Source organism: Jatropha curcas, chromosome 11 (assembly GCF_041381405.1).
Source record: "Jatropha curcas cultivar XTBG-Jc1 chromosome 11, XTBG_Jcur_1.0, whole genome shotgun sequence".
Classification (NCBI taxonomy): Eukaryota; Viridiplantae; Streptophyta; class Magnoliopsida; order Malpighiales; family Euphorbiaceae; genus Jatropha; species Jatropha curcas.
Window position 1 is genome coordinate 6,251,125 of NC_143161.1, and position 21,586 is coordinate 6,272,710.

Consider the following 21,586-nt stretch of genomic DNA (forward strand, 5'->3'; position numbering starts at 1 on the left):
AGGAATGAATGGAAGACTGTAATTTCACAATTTTTTTAAGGAATTTCTATCAATTGATCATAAACTCTACATATTAATATAAAAATTTCGACACCAAATACTATAAATAATAAATATAGTGTTTTGACTTGCTTAAACCGCTATCTTAGACTATGGGCTACATGAGTATATATACATTATTATAAGAATATGTATATGTTTGTCTTTTAATTTAAATATGAAATTTTTTTTTGAGAAAAAATTATTAATTATTATTACACGTAATTAGTAGTAAACTTTGAAATGCATAATACTTTAATTGAAATTTGAATATATAAATATTTTTTAATTTTAATTTATTATCCATCAATATTTGGTTTACTTTTTCTAAAAAAAAAATATACTATATATTTTCGTTTTATGAAAATTTAAATTTAACTAATGAAATGTTTGCTCACTCATATGGATATGATTATTAATGATGACATACTATTTATTTTTTGTTTTTTTTCACACATAAATAAATATAATATTGTGATCTAACCTTCTATATTTGCTTGGCACATTTATGCATATATTTTATTAATATTTTTTTGTCACTTTCCAAAAAAAGTGAATCTTGATTAATAGAAAATGGAAACTCTCATATATTTTTTAATTAGTTTGTCCCCCTAAGCTAAGTTATATGATTGATGGGATAATACCTAAAACAATATATATATGGTGTAAATATATTTCACAAAAGTTTATGAAATTTATTTGAATTTTATATTTATGTTTAAGCTGTGTTATATAGTTGATTGTCAAGTACACTTTATTTAATAGAATTTTAGATCACAAGTGCTTAAAATTAGTCTGTAAACGTTTGGTTAACCAAATTAAAGTAGTAGTTTATCATTGATTTTAAAATCAATTAATATAGAACCAATTCAAATTGAATTGATTTGGTTTATATTCAGTTATTTATAATTAAATTAGCTATTTTCAAATTAAAAATAAATAAATTTAATTAGTTATATATAATAATTAAATCAAAATTGAAAACCAATCAAACAGTTTTCTATATCGAAATTGATCAATAAATAAATTTTAAAATAATTGTTTAAATTCGACGGAAATGAATCCATTTCCTTTGATTTTCGATTAAAATCACTATTTTAAACAAGTAAATTTTATTTACTTTCTCAATATAATTACTCTATATAGGATAAGAATAGGATAAGATCGTAAGTAACTCTTATTTTATTTATTAAAATTATATATTTTATTATAATAAATAACTGAACTGTAATATTACAAAAATGACACATATTCTTAAATTCATTTAAGGAGAGGATTTCATTTTACCAAATGAGGCAATGACCAAAATGGTAAAACTATATTGTATTTATGAAAGTAAAAAAAAGAAATCGTTATATATGGTAAAAAATAATCCATTCGACCGTTTCCTTGTCATGTACTCTTTTATAGTTCATCGCAGTTCTGCTCATTCTTCTCCTTCTCGTATACTCAGTCTGTCTATATTTCGAACTTCAAAATCAGAGGAAAGAAAAGAAGGGAAGCCATAACAGAGATACCAAAAGGAAGACATGTTTTACTCTCACTGCTTTCTCTCAAGGAAAGGTCCATTAGGTGCTGTATGGGTGGCTGCTTACTGCTACAAGAAGCTCAAGAAAGCTCAGGTCACTCAGACTGATATCTCCTATTCTGTTGGTTCGTTTTCTCTCTTTTTTTCGTCTTCTTCTTTTCTGTTTTCTTACCTGTTATTTTTGTTTGAAGTATTTTTCTCTTTTGGACATAACAAGAGGGAGAGAGAGAGAGAGAGAGAGAGAGAGAGGGGGGGTGTGGGGGGGAAGAGCCTGTAAACTCCAACATTTGAGTCTGGCTTGCTTTTATGACCTTCTTTAAAGCATATTATTTTTCTGCTGTTGTTTTCTGCCATTAATTTAGTAGACTGAAACAGAGAGTTGTTGTTGGGGGTTTTGTTTCGTGAATTGTGCAAGTTTTGTTTTTTGTATGACGACATAAACGTCTTTTTATCTCGTTGTTTATGAACTGTATGATAAATTGCTTGAAAAGGATGTTCTTTTTTATATGGGTGTTACTTAAGATGGCTGAATTAGCTTTAACTCAACTGGAATATGAGAATTTTGTTTTTCCAAAGAAGAAATTTTGCTGGTTCTTTTGATTTGAGGTAATTTCTTATTGGTAACCTAAAATTTGGTCTGTGGTTACTTTATTTCCTCGGCTTTCTGCCTTTTAAGCATAATTGATTGCTTTTGATAAGCCGAAAAGAAATAACTTTGATTTGCAAGAGAAACTTTACTGTTAAGCATAATTGATTGCTTTTGAAAATTAGATCATTGTACGTTGCTGGTTTTCATGTTTATTTGTCCATAAAGTGCTAGGTTCTTTATTTTTTGAGAGATATAGTCAGTATCACTGCCAATAGTAACATAAAAATGCAAATTCAGCTTTGCTTTTCTCTCTGAACCATAATGCTTCTGTCCAATTACCGATTGAGACCTTCTGATTGTGGCATATCCATTGATGTTTGTTGGAATACAGCTGAAAATTTTGAGATACAAGTGTGTGCTTTCCGAAATTTTATTTACTGTCATTATTTCCTCTAAACTAGAATTCATGATCCAGGTTTTCCATTAATTTCCAAACTTTTTTGGCTTAATGCAGATAAAATTTTGCAAGATGAATTTGATGTTGTCACATATAGGGTACTTGCCTATCTGCTTCTTGGTGTTGTCAGAATATTCTCCAAAAAGGTTGAATATCTGTTCGATGACTGCAACAAGTTGCTGCTTAAAACCAAGGAATTTGTAGTTAACAATAAAGATAGGTCACTTGTGGAAACCCTATGTGCACCTTATTTCTCTATTACCCTGCCAGAAAGATTTGAACTTGATGCTTTTGATCTAGAGATCTTAGAAGATTCTAGCGGGTAAGTTATCCCAGTTTATAAAATTGAGCACCAAAGGTGATTCTTTGTTCTATTAATCATCCTCAATATGGCTGTTTCTTCCAATTCACAGAGGCAATGCGATGCCCCATGAAGATATCACGCTTAAAGGTATTGAATTTTCTTCCTTTAATTAATTTTTGTTGTTAAACTCTGTTTAGTTGATTTTACATAATTTAGAGTAAATGAAACAGATAGCATATGGAAAAATGGGGGAATAGGGTCACACAATATGGACAAGGTATCTGTTATATAATCATGCCTTCTTAAGATTGTTGTTGAATTATTGTTTTGTGAATTGAACATGTTTCTGCCACTTCTATTTTGACTTCCTACAAAATGCTTTTGTTAGTTGATCCCCTGTATATCCTTGAGCTTTCTATAGAAAACATATCGAGAATGATTCAATAATGTCCTGCACACCATGTGCACAAGCTTCCTGAATTGCATATACATTCTATAAGTACTTTTTTGGACATAAACTGGTGAGATAATTAGGATGGTCCTGATATAACTTTGTTCTTTAGTTTATTGTAGACTACAACTACATATCCATATCCTGCTTGATTGATGTCCAAAATGAATAATCAATGAACCATCAGAATCACTTAAATTACATAGTGTCTTGTTGTGGTGTTTAGAACATTAGACAGATATACTGCTCTTACTGCATGATTTTCTTCCAGAGTTTTATACTTAAGTTTTGATTGATGATTGTAGTTATGATACCAATATTGACACAGATGCAGTATCATTGTAAGGAATTTACTGCCTGTCAAGATGTTTGCTCTGCAATTCGCGCTTTAAATGAAGAGTAAGGACCCTGAACTTCAAATGCTCCTTCATTTGGTGTATTATATACTTCTATATCTTTCTATCTTTCTTTGGCCCTCTCTATCTTTTGTTTGTGTTGTAAGCATTTGCCTCAGCATGGTTGCACATGAATATGTGCCTGCTTCAATGTTTTTCAACATTTCTCACTTCATACTCTTGCTGCAGTATTGTTTCTTCTTACCAGTTAGACTTTGACATGGAGGTAGGCACATCCCATAATTTAAGCAACTCAGAAGCAATTATAGAGAAGGTTCAGGGCAGTAGGTCCTCTGAAAAAGAATCCAAGGACCTTGAAATGATTTCTATGGTTGAGGAAGAGCCTCCTGACCCTGCAAAATCGTTTGGTGAAGATCAGCAAAATAAAGAAGAGCATGCAACTACAAGAGTTCTAGAAGTGGAAGCTTCAGATCAATGGCATGCAGAATCAAGTGTGCAGGAGCTTTGGGATAAGAGTATCTGCCAAGAAGCATGTTTGAACCTTGAAATGTTTGTGGAGGTCGAGGAAGAACCTGCAAGACCTTCTAGGCCATCCAATGAAAATCAGACTGATAGACAACAGATAAAGCTTCCAGATATGGCACAATCAGAAAGTGAAAATCACCAGGTTACTAAAGAGGACTGTAATCTAAGTAATACTGAAGCAAGCATGGAGAAGCTTCGAGTCAATATAGTCTATCAAGAATATAGAGATGTGGAAATGTATGATATGGTTGAGGAGCCCCATGAACACAGCATACCAGTTGATGAAGAGCATCATAGTGCAGAGGAGAAAAGGTTATTAGAGGTTGAGGAGCATCGAGAAAATACTGGATCATTTGATGAAGAGCATCAGACTGATGCAGATCTAAAAACTCCATTGGTAATGACATCCCCAGGTTGCACATATCGGGTTTCTAGAGAAGACCATACATTCTCTGTAACAATTGATACGACTCCTCAGTCCAAGTTCCCAGGTGCTTCAGGTACAGAGGATTTTAGGACATTGTCTCACGTCTTTCAGTATTTGTTTCAACAGTTCTCCAGCACATATAATCTAGAAATTAGTTCCAACTTCGTGAGTTGTAATTTTTTTTTTCCTTTTTGTTTTTATGATGTTCAGAAAGCTACATCTCTTCTGTCTTCTCATTTATTCTTCCTACCATATAGATGAATCTTTTCTTCTTTTATGTTTTTCTTTCTTTTATAATTTGGTATTTATTTTTATATGTGAGAGAAAGAGTGGGTGGTAGAGAGATTGAGATTGTTGCAAATTTAGTGACAACGGCAGCATAGCTGTAATCTTTAACAAGTTTGTCCTTGACGAGCATCTGATTTTTATATCTTGAACAATTTTCCTTTCCATGCAGGAGTTACTACACCAGAGTTTTTGGTTATTCCTACCCCATCTGCTAAGGAGGGTGCTCGGGCAATGAGGAAAAGAAAGTGTGTGTTTGATGATATGATAGTGTTTCCTAACAAGTATGTGGTGGCTATCACACTCAAAATTTAGCTTATTTCCTTGTGACCAATACTTCACTAAGTAATTGTTTTTTTTTTTTTTTTTTTTTTTTTTTTTTGCGAATTTGCGAAGAATTGCTATTAACTTCTGAACCATTGCCTTGAGGATTAGGCAATAACCATGGAGATGTTTTTCTGTCATGCTATAAATAAATTATTTTTGTCCTTGAGATATCAACTTTATGTAATTTGTGCCAGTGCTCTTATATAATTTTTTCTTGATTTTTTTTTTTTTTGAAATTGATATAATTTTTTCTGCGGGTTTTAATTGGGTAGAAAATTGTTCTTGTGAGCTGAATTGGGTACTATATCTTTTACTGCAAGTATTATGATTTTAGACCTATGAATGCTTCCTTGGTTTGACAAATCTTCAATTTTACAGTATAATCAAGCAAAGCATAGAGGATTCAAGCAACTTGGTGACTAAACGAAGAAAAGCTCCTCATACTGCTCTTGCTGCTTGGAGAGCCTGCCGAGTTTCCAGTCTTCCTTGGTGTTTCATGGAGCCTCTGATTCCTTGTAAGTTCACCATCATCATTTATGCTGTGGTTTAATTGACCACTGCTTTTGCTAACATTTTTACACAGGTACATCAACAGAGCTCAGATCCCTCTTTTGCAATGCGAAACATCCTCAAAAGTTCAGGTCTCAATGTCTTATTGATAGATCATTAGAAACTGTTGAACCTTCAGAGAAGTTAGACAAGCCAAAATCTTGTGATGATCATAGATCAGTTGAAAGTATGAAGTCTCTTGAAAAGTTAAATGTGACAACATTTCCTACTGTTGGTAGATCAGTTCAAACTGTGGAACCTCCAGAAATGTTGGACTTGCCTGAAACTCCAACTGCTGGTAGATTTCTAGAGCAAATGGCAATTGCTCCTGAAACGCCTATTCTACACACAAAATCACTGAGGTCTTTTGAAAGCCCTGAAAGACCTGAAATTTCTAATTTAGATAAAGTCAGATTAGAGTCTGATAAAGTGGAGAAAGAGATTTATTCTAGCAAGGAACAAGAAATTGACCTTAGTATGATGAATGAGGTGAGTAGCGACCATGTAAATTTATGAGACTACAAACAACCGAGCTAGGCATGTTTTGAACCAAGGTACTTGTAATGATTTTTGTTTTTTTCTCTCTCCAGGAGATAAATTTGTTTGAAGTACATAACCAGGATCAGTGTAAGAACACTCTCAAGTTAATTTCTGTGTTTGCTTTAATTTATTGAATTCAATTTGAATTGTATGCTAAATTGAACTCTTATCCCATGTATGTTTGATCGCAGATGGGTGGTCAGAAAGAACCAGGTAAAGTGGATAAGGATTTGCAATTCTCTCATTCAGCTGTCAATTCCTAGTGCATATTTCTTAAATTCGCCTTAAATTTGTTAAAGTTGTGGTGTAGAGTGGTAGCGAGTTGCTTGCATAAAAGCTATTTAGATAAAAGGAAAAGAAGAGAGGAGGAAGTAGTAAATTTGCTGCATCTTTTGGAAGGAAGAACCAAGAAAGAAAGTGCAAGGCTCTTTTATGAGATATTGGTATGATTCACTTGAGTTTTCAAATCGTACATCTGTTAATCTTAAGCAAATTGATCTAACACATTTTTCATATAGAAATTCAGAATTTTGCCTGTGGAAACTTGACTTTCATCATCACCCTATTATCCAAATTGAATATTATTTTACATATTGTTTCCCCATGAGGTGGAAATTTGTGTTTGCAATTGCCTCTTTTATGTTTCACTTATTATTTTCAAAAGGAGCAGATGCCCATTCACAATCAAGCTGTAACTATTCTAATGGGCTTATTGAATATTTGAAAGGGAAATAAAACTTCATTTTCTTATTTTGGTGGAAAAACCATTAAATTGCAACTGCATACCAGCTGGTTCTTAATACAAGTCTCCTTTTCCTCTCTTATGTCCAGTACTGAGTTCTTACCAATTCCCATAATCAAGAAAGGAGGCAATGAAATGAACTGATCTCTAGATAATGACTGACCTTGAAGTAGACTTCGTTGCAATTATTTTTAACCTTCAGAGCAGAAAGTTATCCAAGCATGCCATTAACATGTTAACTATCTCGGATATCACAATGTTAGGAAATGTGAAGCAAAAACTAAGTGGTTTTTGTAAGTTTGCAGGTGTTAAAAAGTAAAGGATATGTGCATGTGGAACAGAAAACTGCCTATGGTGACATTCTCGTGTGGAAAGCCTCTCAATGGGAACAGGCTCAGGGTGTAGATTGTGTTAATGCTGCTGCTGGAACCACGTACCTTTTGCAGGAACCTTAAACCATGTTGAGAGGAGTTATTTATTTTATCCAAGCATGCCATTAGTATGTTAACTATCTCAGATGTGACAATTTTTGGAAATGTGATGCAAAAGCTAAGTGGTGTTCATAAATTTGCTGGTGTTGACAAGGATATGTGCATGTTGAACAGAAAACCGCCTGTGGTGACGTGCTCATGTGGAAAGCCTCTCAGTGACGACAACCTTGTAGTGTAGGTTGTGTTAAAGCTCCTGCTGCAACCGTGCATATTTGCATGAATCTTAAACCATGTTAGGAAGAGTTATTTTTATTTTGGGGCAGTCTTATGTGTAAAGTTTTTGCAAGGGGATCCATGTACTTCATTATAGGTAATCCTAAACCATCTTAGATGAGTCATTTTAGGAAGTAGCTTTTAGTATGGAGAATTTTCAGTTCACATAGGCTATAGATTAGGAGTAGCTTTCTTTATTCACAGAATGATACAAGCAAAACTGAAATGGAAAGAATCCAGCTTTTTGAATGAGCTTTAAAATGAAAAGAAATGGTTTCAAAAATTAGTCTTCAATGATCTACTATGAATGGTACTTTATGCTATTCTGTTCAGTTTCCAAATCTCTATTATGTTATGTTTTTATGTGAGGATTGCTTGGCACTTTTGTAAATAAAATATTTACAGGTCTGAGCTGGAAAAAGACTCGTGTAGGATAGACATAAACATCAATTTTTCCCCCACTTGACAAAAGTGATTGAGACAAACATCATGTTGCGTCCATTGGATAATTTTATCACATCAAAGTCAAGTAAAGCTCCAATGAAAAGTTAGTCCAAATCACAAGCCGTCTTGGTATCTTTTCTGCCATTGGAAAAGTAGCATCATGCAGGTAATACATATAGTTTACTGATATGACTCTTTGCACAGCTTTGTTCTGAATTAAGACTATCTCATTAGCCAGTAATGAAATTCTTCCAAGTATTTTGGAACAGTCCAATCGGTCCCAAAACAACTCATTTTTGGGGTCCTGTTCTCAACTGGAGCATCCCTATTGCAGTATGTATCTATTTATGCTTTGCTTCGTCATCATTTCTTTTCTTTCTTGAAATTTTTTACATATTTCAGATTACAGAATAACGAATTTCTCTTTTTCTTGATATATGATAACCATCGATCTACTGTTCGACTCTGCTGGATTCGAAAGGCATTTATGGACACAAAGAAACCCCCGGAATTGATATCTGGCAATATGACTGCAGGTTTTATGTTCAAATAAGAAAAGAAATGATTTTTATATATACATATATATAGCTTCTAATACAATTGTTTACAACAATTTGTGATTAATGATTGCAGTAATGTGTGGTTATTCTGCTTTGTTCATGAGATTTGCTTGGGTGGTAAAACCTAGAAACTTGCATCTTCTTGTATGTCATGTCTGCAACGAGACAGTACAGCTCTATCAGCTTTCGCGCTGGATGAAAGCTAGAGGGTAGGATACTTTACATCAGTATGTATTTTCTGTACAACTCTTCATGATTGGATTTTTTTTTATTGCAGACCTTTGCTTCAAGAGAGAGAAGAAGAAGAAGCTAAAGAACAGTGATTCATATATAGATTTATCTACTACCCTTTTCAATTTGTTGTGATAATGTAACAATATTGCTTCAAGATCATTGTAATTTCATTAAAATACTGGTAATATGTTCATCAAGATTTCCTTTTGTCTCATTTATTTCGATTATTGGAGACAAATAATAGGTTCATGGTAAAACCAATCTCTCATCTTCACATGAAGTTGACTAAAACAAACCGTTGTTATTGGCTTGAATTGTTGATTTGATTACTATTAATTTAATCAAATCAGAAATATCTTTTTATTACTAATAATTTAAATGATTTGATTGCTTCCTCAATTTCCGTATGAAAATGACAAAATTGTTCGGAGAGAGCATATTGTAAAAAAATTATCATAATTACAATGAATTCGTCATTACTAAGATTTTTCATTTTCTTGAAGAAATGTAATTCTTCTATAACAATATTGAGTATTACAAAATTCGTATAAATGAGATGTAAAACTTATCATACCAGCAAATAAAGTTTATTGATCTTATAATAAATTAATGATAAAACTACAATTACGAATTTAGTATATAATAATTATTACTCTCTCAATTGTGTTAAATTTGACAATTTTAATTTTGGATAGGAATTAAAAAAATAATTAAATCACCTCGATTATAAAAAAATTAAGTTTCATTAATACTTATTTAATTGAGATAAATTTTAATAAAAATATATAGATAAAGTTAAAATTGAAATATAATAATTACTATCTTAATTTTCTAAAAGTCTCATCTAAATTAGAAAAAAAAATGTAAAAAACTGTAACGAGAAAGTAGTTATTGTAAAAAAAAAACACTTTTTTCCCTTAAAGAGCAAAAAATAATGGGCATATTTTTATGGACCGGTGTTGGGCCTTGATAGAATGGACCCAGCCCACACCATATGCACACCACCGTAGCTAAACCCCCTATGTCAAAAGTTTCTCGTCTCCATCTAGTCTGCAAACAAACCCTACTGCTACTCAAGGTTTCGACGTTAAATCCCAATTTATTTTTGTTTTATTATTATTTTTTTTAATGTTTGCTAAACGGGGTCTTAGCACTTTGTTTGATGTTTACTCAGGTGAATGATTTGTGGGTGATAAACGAGAATACTCATCGTACAGGGAAACATGGCTAGCCAAGCAGCTAGCTCTTTCAATGGCAACGTGAAGGTACTTCTTTCTATCTTTCATGAACCATTTATCTGCATATTTGTTTTTTCTCGCTCGGCTGTAGAAATCCGATTCGTTTTCCCTCATTCCATGGGAAATATTAGTATTTCATCTTGAGCACGCTAAGTATTTGTGGAAAGAACTGAATGACTTGTTACTATCACACATTAGTATAGCGAGTGATGGAAGATTCTTTCTTGAACGGTATGATCCCTTTAGGATTGGTGAAAAGGGTTATATTTGAGGTAAGATTTAGTAATAGTGTGTGCTTAATAGGTTCTGACTGTTTGTAGTTTGTATAACTTTGGTTTAGGACTTGATAATTCATAATTGGCGTTTAAATAGATTCTAACCAATAACACAAACTTTCTTCTTGTATGCTTCCAGAAAGCGATTGCTGGCCTCAGACGTATCAATCTTGAAGGCTTGCGTTGGAGAGTATTTGATGCTAAAGGCCAGGTGGGGCTTCCTTCTTTCTCCATTTACTGTTTTGAGATTGGTTCGACTAGAAGGCTAGAAAATATTCACTACGCTAATCAATTTTAGTGATGAGGTAGTCTAATGAACTAATATCTTGTGCTCTTTCCATTTTTATTTGGAAAAATAAAAATTGATTGATTTAGTGGCCTATTTGTGGTGCAATTCCAAATAAGAGCAGATGGAGGGCTTGCTGAAGTAACTACTTGTTCGTTGGTGGTTGTTTATTTGATTGTCTTGCTTGAATAAAACTTTTGATATCACATGTTATTACGATTGAGCTATTGAAGTATGCACATGTAACAGTTATTTACATAATTGTAGGTCCTTGGAAGATTAGCATCTCAAATATCAACAGTAGTTCAAGGCAAAGATAAGCCTACATATGCTCCATATCGTGACGATGGGGATATGTGCATTGTTCTTAATGCGAAGGATGTATGCGTTACAGGGAGAAAGATGACGGATAAGTTTTATCGCTGGCATACTGGGCAAGTATCACCTTCTCTATTTATGGAGTCCTAAGAACTTGCTATGTAATGTAGGATATAATGAGGAAATAAATATCAAGTTTTGATTACCTATTGTTTAGTGTTGCAAGCTTGTCATGCAGTAAACAAATTTTTTCACTGTACCCGAAAATTTTGCAAACATTGGCAGCTTGATAGAAGTATTTTGGATTCCAAGCAAAACTTTTTATCTCGAAGGATATAGATAATTTCCTTCTTTCAATATTTATCAATAATAAGGTAGCTGAAATTGACTACAGACATACATATATATTAACACAATGCCTCACCTTGTCCCTTTCTTGAAATGAAGGCTTGTTATGATGTTTAATTACCTGTTTCCTGTAGGTATGTGGGCCATCTCAAAGAAAGGAGTTTAAAGGATCAGATGGCGAAAGATCCTACTGAAGTAATTCGCAAAGCTGTCCTGCGAATGCTTCCTAGAAACAAATTGCGTGATGTTAGTACTATAATGGACATTTATATTGACTCTAAAATACTGTTGACTTTTTTTTGTTTTCTGAAATATCTTTCTTGTGTGGAAATGCTTTTAAGTTGCTGTTCAATGTTCACTCTTATCTTCTGTCTCACCTCATTTCCCACCATATGGCAGGGTTATGTTAGTGTGACATAATAACAACTAGACCTTAGTTTCAAACTAGTTGAGGTCGGCTTTGTGGATCCTTTGTTACCATTGTTACGTTGGTGTGACACTTCTGAAGAAAAGTAATTCATATATCTCATGCAGTAGGCTACACTGAAAGGCAGTTAAATCAGTAAAGTGAAAATAATCAACATACTGTTGTTTGTTTCCCTAGGTTATAAGAACATCAAGGCGAAATCTAGTTTGAGTGGGTGCAAAACAAAAAGATAGAAAAATAGAGTAAACAGATTCATGTTAACGTAGACTGCAGGCAAATTGGCTAGAAATCCACTAATAATAATAAGACAAGACTGGTACAAAGAACCTGTCAAAACCTAAACTCTAAACCCTAGTACACTTTGGCCTCACAAAGCTCTGAAATTGGAGAATACTACAGAACCTTCGCAAAAGGTTTCTGTTAAACTTCAAATCCTTAATCAAACTTGGTGAAGCATTCTTTTCTGTAGTAGGTTCTGATACTTCAATTTTTGGAGATGATATCCATCAACATTTCTTTGAACTTGCATTTCTTGCTTCTCCTTTGAAATAAATGGAGCTGATTGTCTGGGTAGGCCCAATTAAATGATGCTCTAATATAAACTTGCAAGTTTGTTTTCCTTTAGAATATACTTTGCTTTATTAATTTCAAGTATGGAGCTTGGAGTGTTTTAGAATTATTATTTTGTAATACTGGTTTTATGGATGTAGGATAGAGATCGAAAGCTGAGAATTTTTGCTGGAAGTGAGCACCCCTTTGGTGATCGGCCCCTTGAACCATATGTAATGCCTCCTAGAGCAGTGCGAGAAATGCGGCCACGTGCCAGACGAGCCATGATTCGAGCTCAGAAAAAAACTGAACAGCAAGAACAAGGTGGTAATGATAAGCAAAAAGGCAGAAAGAAAGAAGTTTAAGAAGAGACTGAGTGAAACTTGGGAGGGCTAATGATACAAGATTGTGAAGAAACAAAGAAGTTGAACTGAAAATGGATGAACTAAAATTGGAAAACTAGTGTCCATCTGTCAAATAGATGTTTTCTTATTCTGTATGTAACTTGCCATAAATGATCATGGATCCCATTCTGTCAGAAATTGAAGTATTACTCTCCTGGTTCTTGAAATTCCTGTTAGGTCTATCATCAGTCTGAGAGAGAAATGGGACTGTGATTGCTGCAAGTTCTTAGGTTGTCCTGGGAATTCTTTTCTCCGGACATATTTTCTGTGAGAAAATGCAATACTGAATTTTGGCTGATGGCTGTTGATGTCCGAAAATGCACATGTATCGCCAGTGTCGTATGCATTAACCAGCGGTTCAGATAATTAAACACGATGATGAGTAGTTTGCTTCTGATGTTAGATATGCTTGCAAGTACTTGGTTGATTTTGATAATCATGATATGTTTAAGATTAACTTGAAGATAAAGTGGCATTGGTTCCTAGAGCTACTCTAAAGTGTATGTTCTTTTAAGTTAGTTAATACAACATCGGGAACAAGAATTCAATCCCATTATTTCAATGTGATTGATGAATTTTTCTTGATAATATTTGAGCAGATGCACCAATTAAGGATCTAATATAAGCTTAATAATTTCTGAATAGAAGCATCTGTAAACTTACTACTCATCATAGAATTGGCAAAATGTAGGTGAACAAGTGGATTAATAATTATGAAAAAATATATATAGAAAAAAGAGAACTGAAACGAGCATCTTAAGCAAATGAACACCAACAAATAACCTAACAACTTGTACAAGATGCAATAAGATATCCAAAGAAACATAAAACACAGCTCTGGTTGCATAAAATACAATTTTGCTCCTCTTCCTCTTAAAAAAAAAACCCAATAGAAACTACTAAAATTCTAATCACTTGATGATCCATCATCATCATCTTCGTGCTCCTTCACAACCTTCTCTATAAGCCTTCTCCGAACTCCTTCCATGACAGTTTCTCTCGACGGATCACTTCCATTCTGACCATCATTTAGTACTGGATCTGATTGACAAAGAACTAATGCAACACCTAATGTTTAAGGAGATAAACAACAACGGATCAGAAAACAAGCTTATACAATTAAATGTCCAAATAAAAGAAGAATGCCATTATAGTTTAATAGGGGAAGACCCAACACAACCACCAGCAAAATAACATAGTTTATTTGTTTATAACAAGACAGTCTCCCAATGTATCTCAAATTAGGCATGCATGCATCCCGAAACCACTACCTCTGGTCTGGGACTAACTACCAATTTCTACATTCAATTTTTCTTTTTTTCACTCTCTCTGTCCAAGCAAAAGAACTTGAAGTTTGGACCCGATTCTGTTACGTCATAAATTGGGGCTTAGACAAAACTCTTGCTCTTTTTCTCACCCCAACTCTTTCAAAATAAAGAAACAAGAGCAGCAGGTTGACCTAAGCTTAGTTGGAAGACACAAGGCACTCTTAATTAGAAATGACAGACACAAAAATAATATGATAACACCACAATGCACAGGAAATAAGGTCAAAATATGATGATACGACAAACCATAGTTTATACAGAAACATTCAAGTAGTGCATGCTTAACATATCCTAAAGGAACTTTATACTTATTTTACATAGAAGCTGCCAACCCAAATTTCATCTTGAGAATGTCTTCATCCAATTCTAGTCTGCTATATAAAACTGAGAAACATTACAAGTCCGTCACTCAAATTGGAATTTCATAATGCAATTTTAGCATTTTGTATAATCCCACATAGACCAGAATGCAATTGAAATTTCAATTTTACAATGTATAGGAGAATTATGATCCGGAGAAACTATATAAGGCTTCACAGAAAGAGTTTCTTGCATAACATAATTGAGATCTAGGCTAGTGAAGATACAGAATGATTTTCAGCACAAGAAAAAAAAAAACATAAACAAATGCAATAAGACAGTGGAAAGAAAAGCAACAAAGCAATCACAAGTAAATACCTTCAGGGGTACATCTCCGGCCAAAACTCTGCAGACCCACATAATTTGCTTTCACCGCACCATTATTGTACACCAATAAAGTGGGAAGATTACGATCCGGGTAGTTTGGTATACAATCTGTAGATATGATCTTAACGAACTTTGTAGCAGGATATCTAGTTGCCAATTCTTCCAGACATCGCATCAATACTCCACATTCCTGGTATCTATCGAGAGAAAAATAAAAAAATAAACTAAAACGATAATCGAGCAAGGCCGTAGCTTGTATTAGCCAAATTTAGATCACAGAAATAATGTCTAAAGCTATACCCATCCTTGTAGAGAACCACAACAACCCAAACATCAGGTGGAGCTTGAGACACTTCTCTCACAAAATCTGACCCCGAAATTGGAAGCACTGATCCAAACCTAGAAATTTTAACTGCTTCCCTCATCTCTGCCAACCTCTTCTTCCTATCAACACACATTTCACCATTAAAACAAGAAAACTTTCCATAAAAAGAAAACATATTTAATTCAAAAAGAAAAACAACTCCCCAGTGACTTCAATGAGCTCCATCCCCAGCCATTTGATACTTTTCACTAGCTTTCTTGATTTCCAAAAAGACTATAGAAAAAAAAATTTCAATTTAGTTGCAGATCAATTGAAAGATAGAGAGAGACCTGTAATCTTCGAGAAATCGATCGTCATCGAGATCATCCTCGAGGTCCTCGAGGTCCTCTTCGTTCTTGCTATCAATCCAAGATTTATCTTTAGGAATGGAATCTTCGTCTGGAGCTGGAGTAAAAGACGGTGGCTTGAAAGCAGGTGGTTTTTCTGGTAAATTCCCAAGCTTTCTCTGTATATCATCCCACTGCGTCGATGCTCCTTCCACATCCTTATACACAAAATGGTAATCCGCCATTACTCTGCTTTTCGATCTTGTTTCTTCCTAGGTTGTTTCTGGTATTTTCTGACCTTCCAAACTGATTTGTGCTATTCCAGCAAGTATATTTATTCCTTTAAGCTGGGGTATTTTTGGGCTTTTGTTGGGCCATCAGCCCATCAAGTCCTTCTCCTATTTATATCCGAGTTGATACCGAGTCCCTCTGCTAACGCGGACACACAAAGGAAAGAAAGTGGGAAAATTTCTCTGTTTTGAGTGTATTTGTTGATTGATTGATTGTTCGATCATCAGAAGGGAAAATCGAGGATGAACTCTATAGAATCGGTATTGACGCTAATCCAAGGACTATCGAGTAGCTTAACGGATATCTCTGCTCTTCACACTTACTTGAAACAAGTAGACGACTCGCTTCACAATGAGTCCACTCGGTTATTGCCTTTCCTCGAACAGCTTGACCCCTCCATACATTCTCTCGGTTACCTCTATATCCTGTATGTTCCGATTCTCTTCTTTACTTGTATTTACACGTTTTTTCAGTTTTTTATCGGTTTTCTTTTATTAAAAAAATTTTGATTGTGGTTATAATGATTTTAGGGTTTTAGGATTTTGTCGGTAATTTATGTTTCTAGATGCTATTTTAGTGTAAAGATTACATGGTTTGGATGTTTTTGAATTTTGGTGAACTGAGTGAATGAAATGTGATTTGGTTTATTGGGTTTTTGGAGTTGGGACAATAGATTTCTGATTGCCGGCTTATTTCTGGTGGCAGAGAGGCATCCACTTCGGGGCCAGTTTCTAAAGAGCAAGCTGAAACATTGGCCTTGATATTTGCTAGGTTCATCACCTCTTGTGTTGCAGAACAGATTCGTTTGGTGCCTGATAAGTGTATTTATCTTTACTCGGAATTGAACTAGTTGTGTTTAAATATATTAATTAGTGCTATATGCACAGCCATTCACTTTAAGTGTTACGGCTTTGCAGTAGTATCTGTTTGTAAGAGGTTCAAAGACCAAGTTATGATGCTTGAAGCACCTTTGCGTGGGGTAGCTCCAATGCTGGCAGCTGTAAGAAAGCTTCAGTCTTCCACTGTACATTTGACCCCTTTGCACCCAGAGTTCCTTCAACTTTGCTTGTTATCAAAGTGCTATAAAGCTGGTCTTTCCATTTTGGAGGATGATATTTTCGAGGTTGATCAGCCAAGGGACTTGTTTCTCTATGGTTATTATGGGTGAGTCATTTTTTCTGCTCACTATTTATCTGTTTCATCTGATATTCTTTTTACTTTCATTAGGCTGGACTTCTTTGCCCTTTGGAAGCTCTTCTTTTTTCTGTTGACACTCGTTCTTGGGTCTGCCTTTACATCTTTGCAGCATTCCTTGTTCATTTGGCATTTCTCACTTAATTGGATAATGTGTTAGCTTCTTGAGATCTTTAACGTTTTTTGTTGCTCTTCCCTTGAAGATTTTCTATCAAGTTTTGAATAGTCAACTCGTCAGATTAGTGCTTCATTCCTTTTATCAAGTTAATTTTGCTGTTTTTAAGTTAGAAATGAACGAGTAGCAGTAAACGTGTGGCCTATAAACCAGTTTATTTGTAGCTTTTGTTGTTCATTGGTCCCAGGACTCTTGTTTGGATGGAATAATGTTACAATATCTAATATGATGGTTATGCTTAGTCTCTTGGAGCAGGCTAAATTTGGAGTGCGTTAGGATAATTTAAATAAGTTAAATTAGCCTACTCTAGAAAGCACCAGCTGAAGAGCTTTGGTATTTAAATTTAACTGGAAGCATGAAAAGATATGATCAGTTTCACAATTTAGATTGTGATGAATCATTTATTGGTTTCAGTTACTAATCATTCAGTCATAACACAACTAATTTGTGAACTTTAAATTTATGGTTTTGGTTATTGTTCTCTTTGCTCATAACTAAATGTAGAGTTTGATAATGGATTGTGCTTTTTAATCAATCAAAATGAATGAATAAATAACTAGGCTGACAAATGAAATGATGATGATTTATTCAAAACTTAGCAGCTCCTTGTTCTCTGCACTTTAATTGGTTAACAGCTTTCTATATTGATGAGGAGTTTCTGAGTATGCCTCACAGTTGATATAATGACAGAGGGATGATATGCATTGGACAAAAACGCTTTAAGAAAGCATTGGAGCTTTTACACAATGTATGTCTTATATTTTCATCCATTGTGTTTAATTTTTTAATCATTCAATTTTATCTCGGTAATTTGCTCTGTTAATAATCCTTATCTCAGGTTGTGACTGCTCCTATGTCTTCTATAAATGCAATAGCAGTTGAAGCATACAAAAAATACATACTGGTTTCTCTAATTCACCAGGGACAGGTATGTTTTATTCTTTTTTACCTCACCATGCCTAAAAGTCATATTAACTTTGGATATGAACTTAATAGTATGCAGTCAAACAGATTCCCTACCATGAAGTATTGCATGGAATGACCATCTATAAATATCTCTCTTTTAATCTCTCCATTACTTTGTTGGCGACTTGTTGTATGACTAGTTATTCTCATGGTAGCAGTTTTCTACCAGTCTTCCTAAATATGCTTCTACAGCAGCTCAAAGAAATCTGAAGAACTTTTGTCAGGTAATTACAGAATTAAATTAATGTTATTTAATATTTATATTTATGTTGCATTATTACATTAGTTGGCTGGGGTCAAGAGGGATCCATATTCTTCCTTTCTGCTAATGCAACTTATGGATCCCAACTGAGACTCTGAAAAAAGCATACAACCATAGTATGACCAAAGGTCTTTTGGTCTGAAATAGGGACGAGATCCTTCTATAGGCATTAGCAGATAAACTTTATGAGGAATAGGTCCTCTCTTTTTTGTTATTTGGGTAGTGCTCCTATTGTCACGTGTATCACCATTTAAAAAAGGAAAATTCTCCCTGAGGATTTGTGCATATCATGCATTGAACCAGATTGGTGAGCCACAATTATTTTTTATGATCACAATTTCCATGTTCTTGGGATATTTGTCTGTTTTCAATCTTTTATAACTGTTCTGTCACTATCAAGTTCTGTTCCATTGGTTAGTTGTGTTCATGGGTTAGGGTGATTGGGTTGGTGGTATCCTGTCTAGCCAAAACTGACATTTTGGGGGTGGAAATTTCTCAATCCGATGCCAGTCTGCACAACAAAGGAACCGGCATGTTCGGTCGGGTGAAGTGGGGTGAGAATGATATCAATAAAATAATTTTTAGCATGGAAAAACTTAAGAGATAGGAGTCTTCATGTTGCCTTGGATGAAAGATCGAAAGAGATTAAGGGAGAAAAACTGACAGACAAGAGAGAGTGTGTGAAACTGATGGTGAGAGGCTAGATGAGAAAGTCGAAATAGGATGTAACGTTTAGTTTGAATATATATATTCGTAACCCTGATACATTGTCATTTTATATATTGTTTATTGGTCGGTTGGTTATATATGGTTTCAGAACTCTTAACCTTCTGCTAACCCATGAAAGTGTTGGTTTTTCAATAAACGAAAGCAACAACCTACTTGTACCTCTTGAAACCTACAAATTATGGGTCAGTGTGGAGCAGTTTTAACAATTTGGGCATGTCTCAAAAAATCTTGAACAGCTCTACCGTTGATTGTGGCACTGTGTGCACAATTTTATAAACGATAAGACTTCGGTAGATTACTTGTTTCTACAAATATTACTCATTTACATTTGCCTGCAAAGTTTCCAAGCATTTGGTTTCTAGTTGAGCTGTTTTATGTTTTAGTTGACTTCTCTTAACACATTATTTTTGTCCTTTGAGCAGCCTTACATTGAATTAGCAAATAGTTACAGCACTGGAAAAATTGAAGAATTAGAGTCGAATGTCCAGGCAAACAGGGAGAAGTTTGAAAGTGTGAGTTATCTGTCATATACTTCAAACGTCTCTAGTAACAGAAATCTGAGATCTTTCTTATGGTCAAATGAAATTTTCATGTGGTTCCTTTATGTCTTTTCAAGGTGGCTTTGAATTCTTTTGCAGGATAATAATTTTGGACTGGTGAAGCAAGTTTTATCATCCATGTATAAGAGAAACATCCAGAGATTGACCCAGACATATCTGACTCTCTCCCTCCAAGATATAGCCAACACTGTGCAACTCAATAGCCCAAAAGAAGCTGAAATGCATGTGCTCCAAATGGTAGTTACTAATGTCCTATACACACACTCAAAACTTATTTCACAATGTTGTCCATGTATGGCTAATATTTCTATGTCAAACTTTAGATCCAAGATGGTGAAATATATGCGACAATCAACCAAAAAGATGGTATGGTTAGATTCCAAGAAGATCCAGAGCAATATAAAACCTGTGAGATGATTGAGTGTATTGACTCCTCAATTCAAAGGTATAGCAGTTCTAACATTGTTAATGTGTGTTATATGGCAAGAACTTCATTGTGCATTCACTTTCCAGTTAAGAATTCTTGTTGTGTTTGAATTTAGGCATTTGGATTTAAATAATTCTGTTGTCTTGAGTTGTCAAAAGTTTATGAATTTGGATTTAAATAAAGTCAATAACAAATTTAAGGTTTAAATATAATGACAAGTAATTTTAAAACATGTATCATTTCAAGTAACTTTATATTTCAAAACCTTAGGTTTCGAATCAAATTCAAGAATCCAAACAAACTTAAGCATATTTTTCCTTGTGAGGATTTTGCTAGTAGCAAAGTATTATTAACTGCAATCAAGTCGATTATCCCAAGAAATGAACTTATATAGGTCATAAAATTAGCTGAAATGGAGTTGCTGTCACCCAGTATAACTGTAATGAATGGTTCAACATCAAGTGTTAGTGGCCAGGTCATCAATGGATTCATAACTACTTAATTCTCCCTCTGTTTTTGCAGGATAATGGAACTGTCAAAGAAGTTGACTGCAATGGATGAACTCATGTCCTGCGATCCCTTGTACTTAGCAAAGGTGAGCTGGTTTATCATTTTGATTCATGCAATAGGAACTGTCCAAGCGTTTTTTGGAACCTTCTATGCGCTGATTAGATTATATGATTATACATTCAGGCTGGGAGAGAGCGTCAGAGATTTGACTTTGATGACTTTGACACAGTTCCCCAGAAATTCAATATATGAGGAGAGGAAGCTTTAGGAAAAGAAGTGGTAAATGATGCTAGGGCTCATATTTTGTTTCAGGGCTCCATGTTCAAGGAAATGGGAAAATTTTCTTCCATATTTTCCCTAAGAAAATTAATACGCGTCACATCCCCCATTTTCCTCTCCCCTCCAGACAAATATGATAAGAAGCAATTATGGTCATTATGTACATTGCACAATTTTGATTTTAGTAGTGTAAAACAGCGATTTCTCATTAAGTTGTGCCTGATGCGTTAAAGTTGTAAACCAGTTGCCTATTCCTGAGATTCCAAATTAGATTGGTATTTGTTGAACTCTTGATCAGTTTGGGAACGTCCAAAAGGATAACTAATCATCGAGCGGGAATGAGTTATCTGCGTCTAATGAAGTTAGTAATCTGGTGCAAATGAAAGTATCAAGTGTTTTTTAACTGAGAAACAAATGGAGTTAACAATTTGATTCGTTGTAGAATAATTTCATATGCCAGGTAAATACTTTTTTAGGTAAATAGTTTTTTTGGAGGGAAAAGTTGTCTTCCTCTCAATGTCGTTTAGCAGATCGTTAGACTTACGAAGGACAATTGTGTCTCCAGTTAAAAACTTGGAAGTATAACTTGCTCTCCTGCCTCCACCTTATTACCTGATTTAA

At 34.3% G+C, this 21,586-nt stretch overlaps 5 protein-coding genes across 8 annotated transcripts; 4 read left to right on the forward strand and 1 right to left on the reverse strand.

Annotated features, from left to right (window-relative positions):
• Positions 1 to 1,422: 1,422 nt before the first annotated feature.
• Positions 1,423 to 8,106, forward strand: SYN2 (Rad21/Rec8-like family protein). 4 transcript variants are annotated; one of them, XM_012215444.3, is made up of 14 exons: positions 1,425 to 1,692; positions 2,671 to 2,935; positions 3,027 to 3,064; positions 3,148 to 3,194; positions 3,697 to 3,767; positions 3,953 to 4,749; positions 5,134 to 5,245; positions 5,667 to 5,803; positions 5,872 to 6,326; positions 6,428 to 6,464; positions 6,569 to 6,590; positions 6,688 to 6,820; positions 7,425 to 7,618; positions 7,725 to 8,106. In XM_012215444.3, the coding sequence occupies exons 1-13, from the start codon at positions 1,569 to 1,571 to the stop codon at positions 7,572 to 7,574; spliced, it is 2,388 nt and encodes a 795-aa protein (XP_012070834.1). In that variant the 5' UTR covers positions 1,425 to 1,568; the 3' UTR covers positions 7,575 to 7,618; positions 7,725 to 8,106. The 4 variants fall into 4 exon arrangements, 3 of the variants coding, with proteins under 3 accessions (XP_012070834.1, XP_012070826.1, XP_089572447.1); XR_001046793.4 differs by lacking the exon at positions 7,725 to 8,106 and having other exon boundaries at positions 1,423 to 1,692; positions 6,677 to 6,820; positions 7,425 to 7,440; XM_012215436.3 differs by having other exon boundaries at positions 7,425 to 8,106.
• A 202-nt stretch (positions 8,107 to 8,308) lies between these two features.
• Positions 8,309 to 9,258, forward strand: LOC105632943 (mitochondrial pyruvate carrier 1). Its single transcript, XM_037638379.2, has 5 exons — positions 8,309 to 8,433; positions 8,506 to 8,600; positions 8,749 to 8,803; positions 8,901 to 9,036; positions 9,105 to 9,258. Exons 2-5 carry the CDS (start codon positions 8,508 to 8,510, stop codon positions 9,148 to 9,150), a joined length of 330 nt encoding a protein of 109 aa, XP_037494307.1. The 5' UTR covers positions 8,309 to 8,433; positions 8,506 to 8,507; the 3' UTR covers positions 9,151 to 9,258.
• Positions 9,259 to 10,039: 781 nt separating this feature from the next.
• Positions 10,040 to 13,204, forward strand: LOC105632989 (Ribosomal protein L13 family protein). Its single transcript, XM_012215484.4, has 6 exons — positions 10,040 to 10,139; positions 10,236 to 10,326; positions 10,714 to 10,785; positions 11,128 to 11,294; positions 11,661 to 11,772; positions 12,664 to 13,204. Exons 2-6 carry the CDS (start codon positions 10,285 to 10,287, stop codon positions 12,865 to 12,867), a joined length of 597 nt encoding a protein of 198 aa, XP_012070874.1. The 5' UTR covers positions 10,040 to 10,139; positions 10,236 to 10,284; the 3' UTR covers positions 12,868 to 13,204.
• Positions 13,205 to 13,610: 406 nt separating this feature from the next.
• LOC105632998 (Thioredoxin superfamily protein) lies at positions 13,611 to 15,891 on the reverse strand. The gene is made up of 4 exons (XM_012215497.4): positions 15,576 to 15,891; positions 15,222 to 15,365; positions 14,913 to 15,118; positions 13,611 to 13,974 (listed from the first exon to the last, which is right to left on the reverse strand). Exons 1-4 carry the CDS (start codon positions 15,815 to 15,817, stop codon positions 13,814 to 13,816), a joined length of 753 nt encoding a protein of 250 aa, XP_012070887.1. The 5' UTR covers positions 15,818 to 15,891; the 3' UTR covers positions 13,611 to 13,813.
• A 100-nt stretch (positions 15,892 to 15,991) lies between these two features.
• Positions 15,992 to 21,252, forward strand: COP13 (Proteasome component (PCI) domain protein). Its single transcript, XM_012215508.4, has 11 exons — positions 15,992 to 16,290; positions 16,569 to 16,684; positions 16,781 to 17,027; positions 17,923 to 17,980; positions 18,071 to 18,160; positions 18,357 to 18,422; positions 19,612 to 19,701; positions 19,828 to 19,986; positions 20,073 to 20,194; positions 20,699 to 20,771; positions 20,870 to 21,252. Exons 1-11 carry the CDS (start codon positions 16,106 to 16,108, stop codon positions 20,936 to 20,938), a joined length of 1,275 nt encoding a protein of 424 aa, XP_012070898.1. The 5' UTR covers positions 15,992 to 16,105; the 3' UTR covers positions 20,939 to 21,252.
• The last annotated feature ends 334 nt before the right edge of the window (positions 21,253 to 21,586 follow it).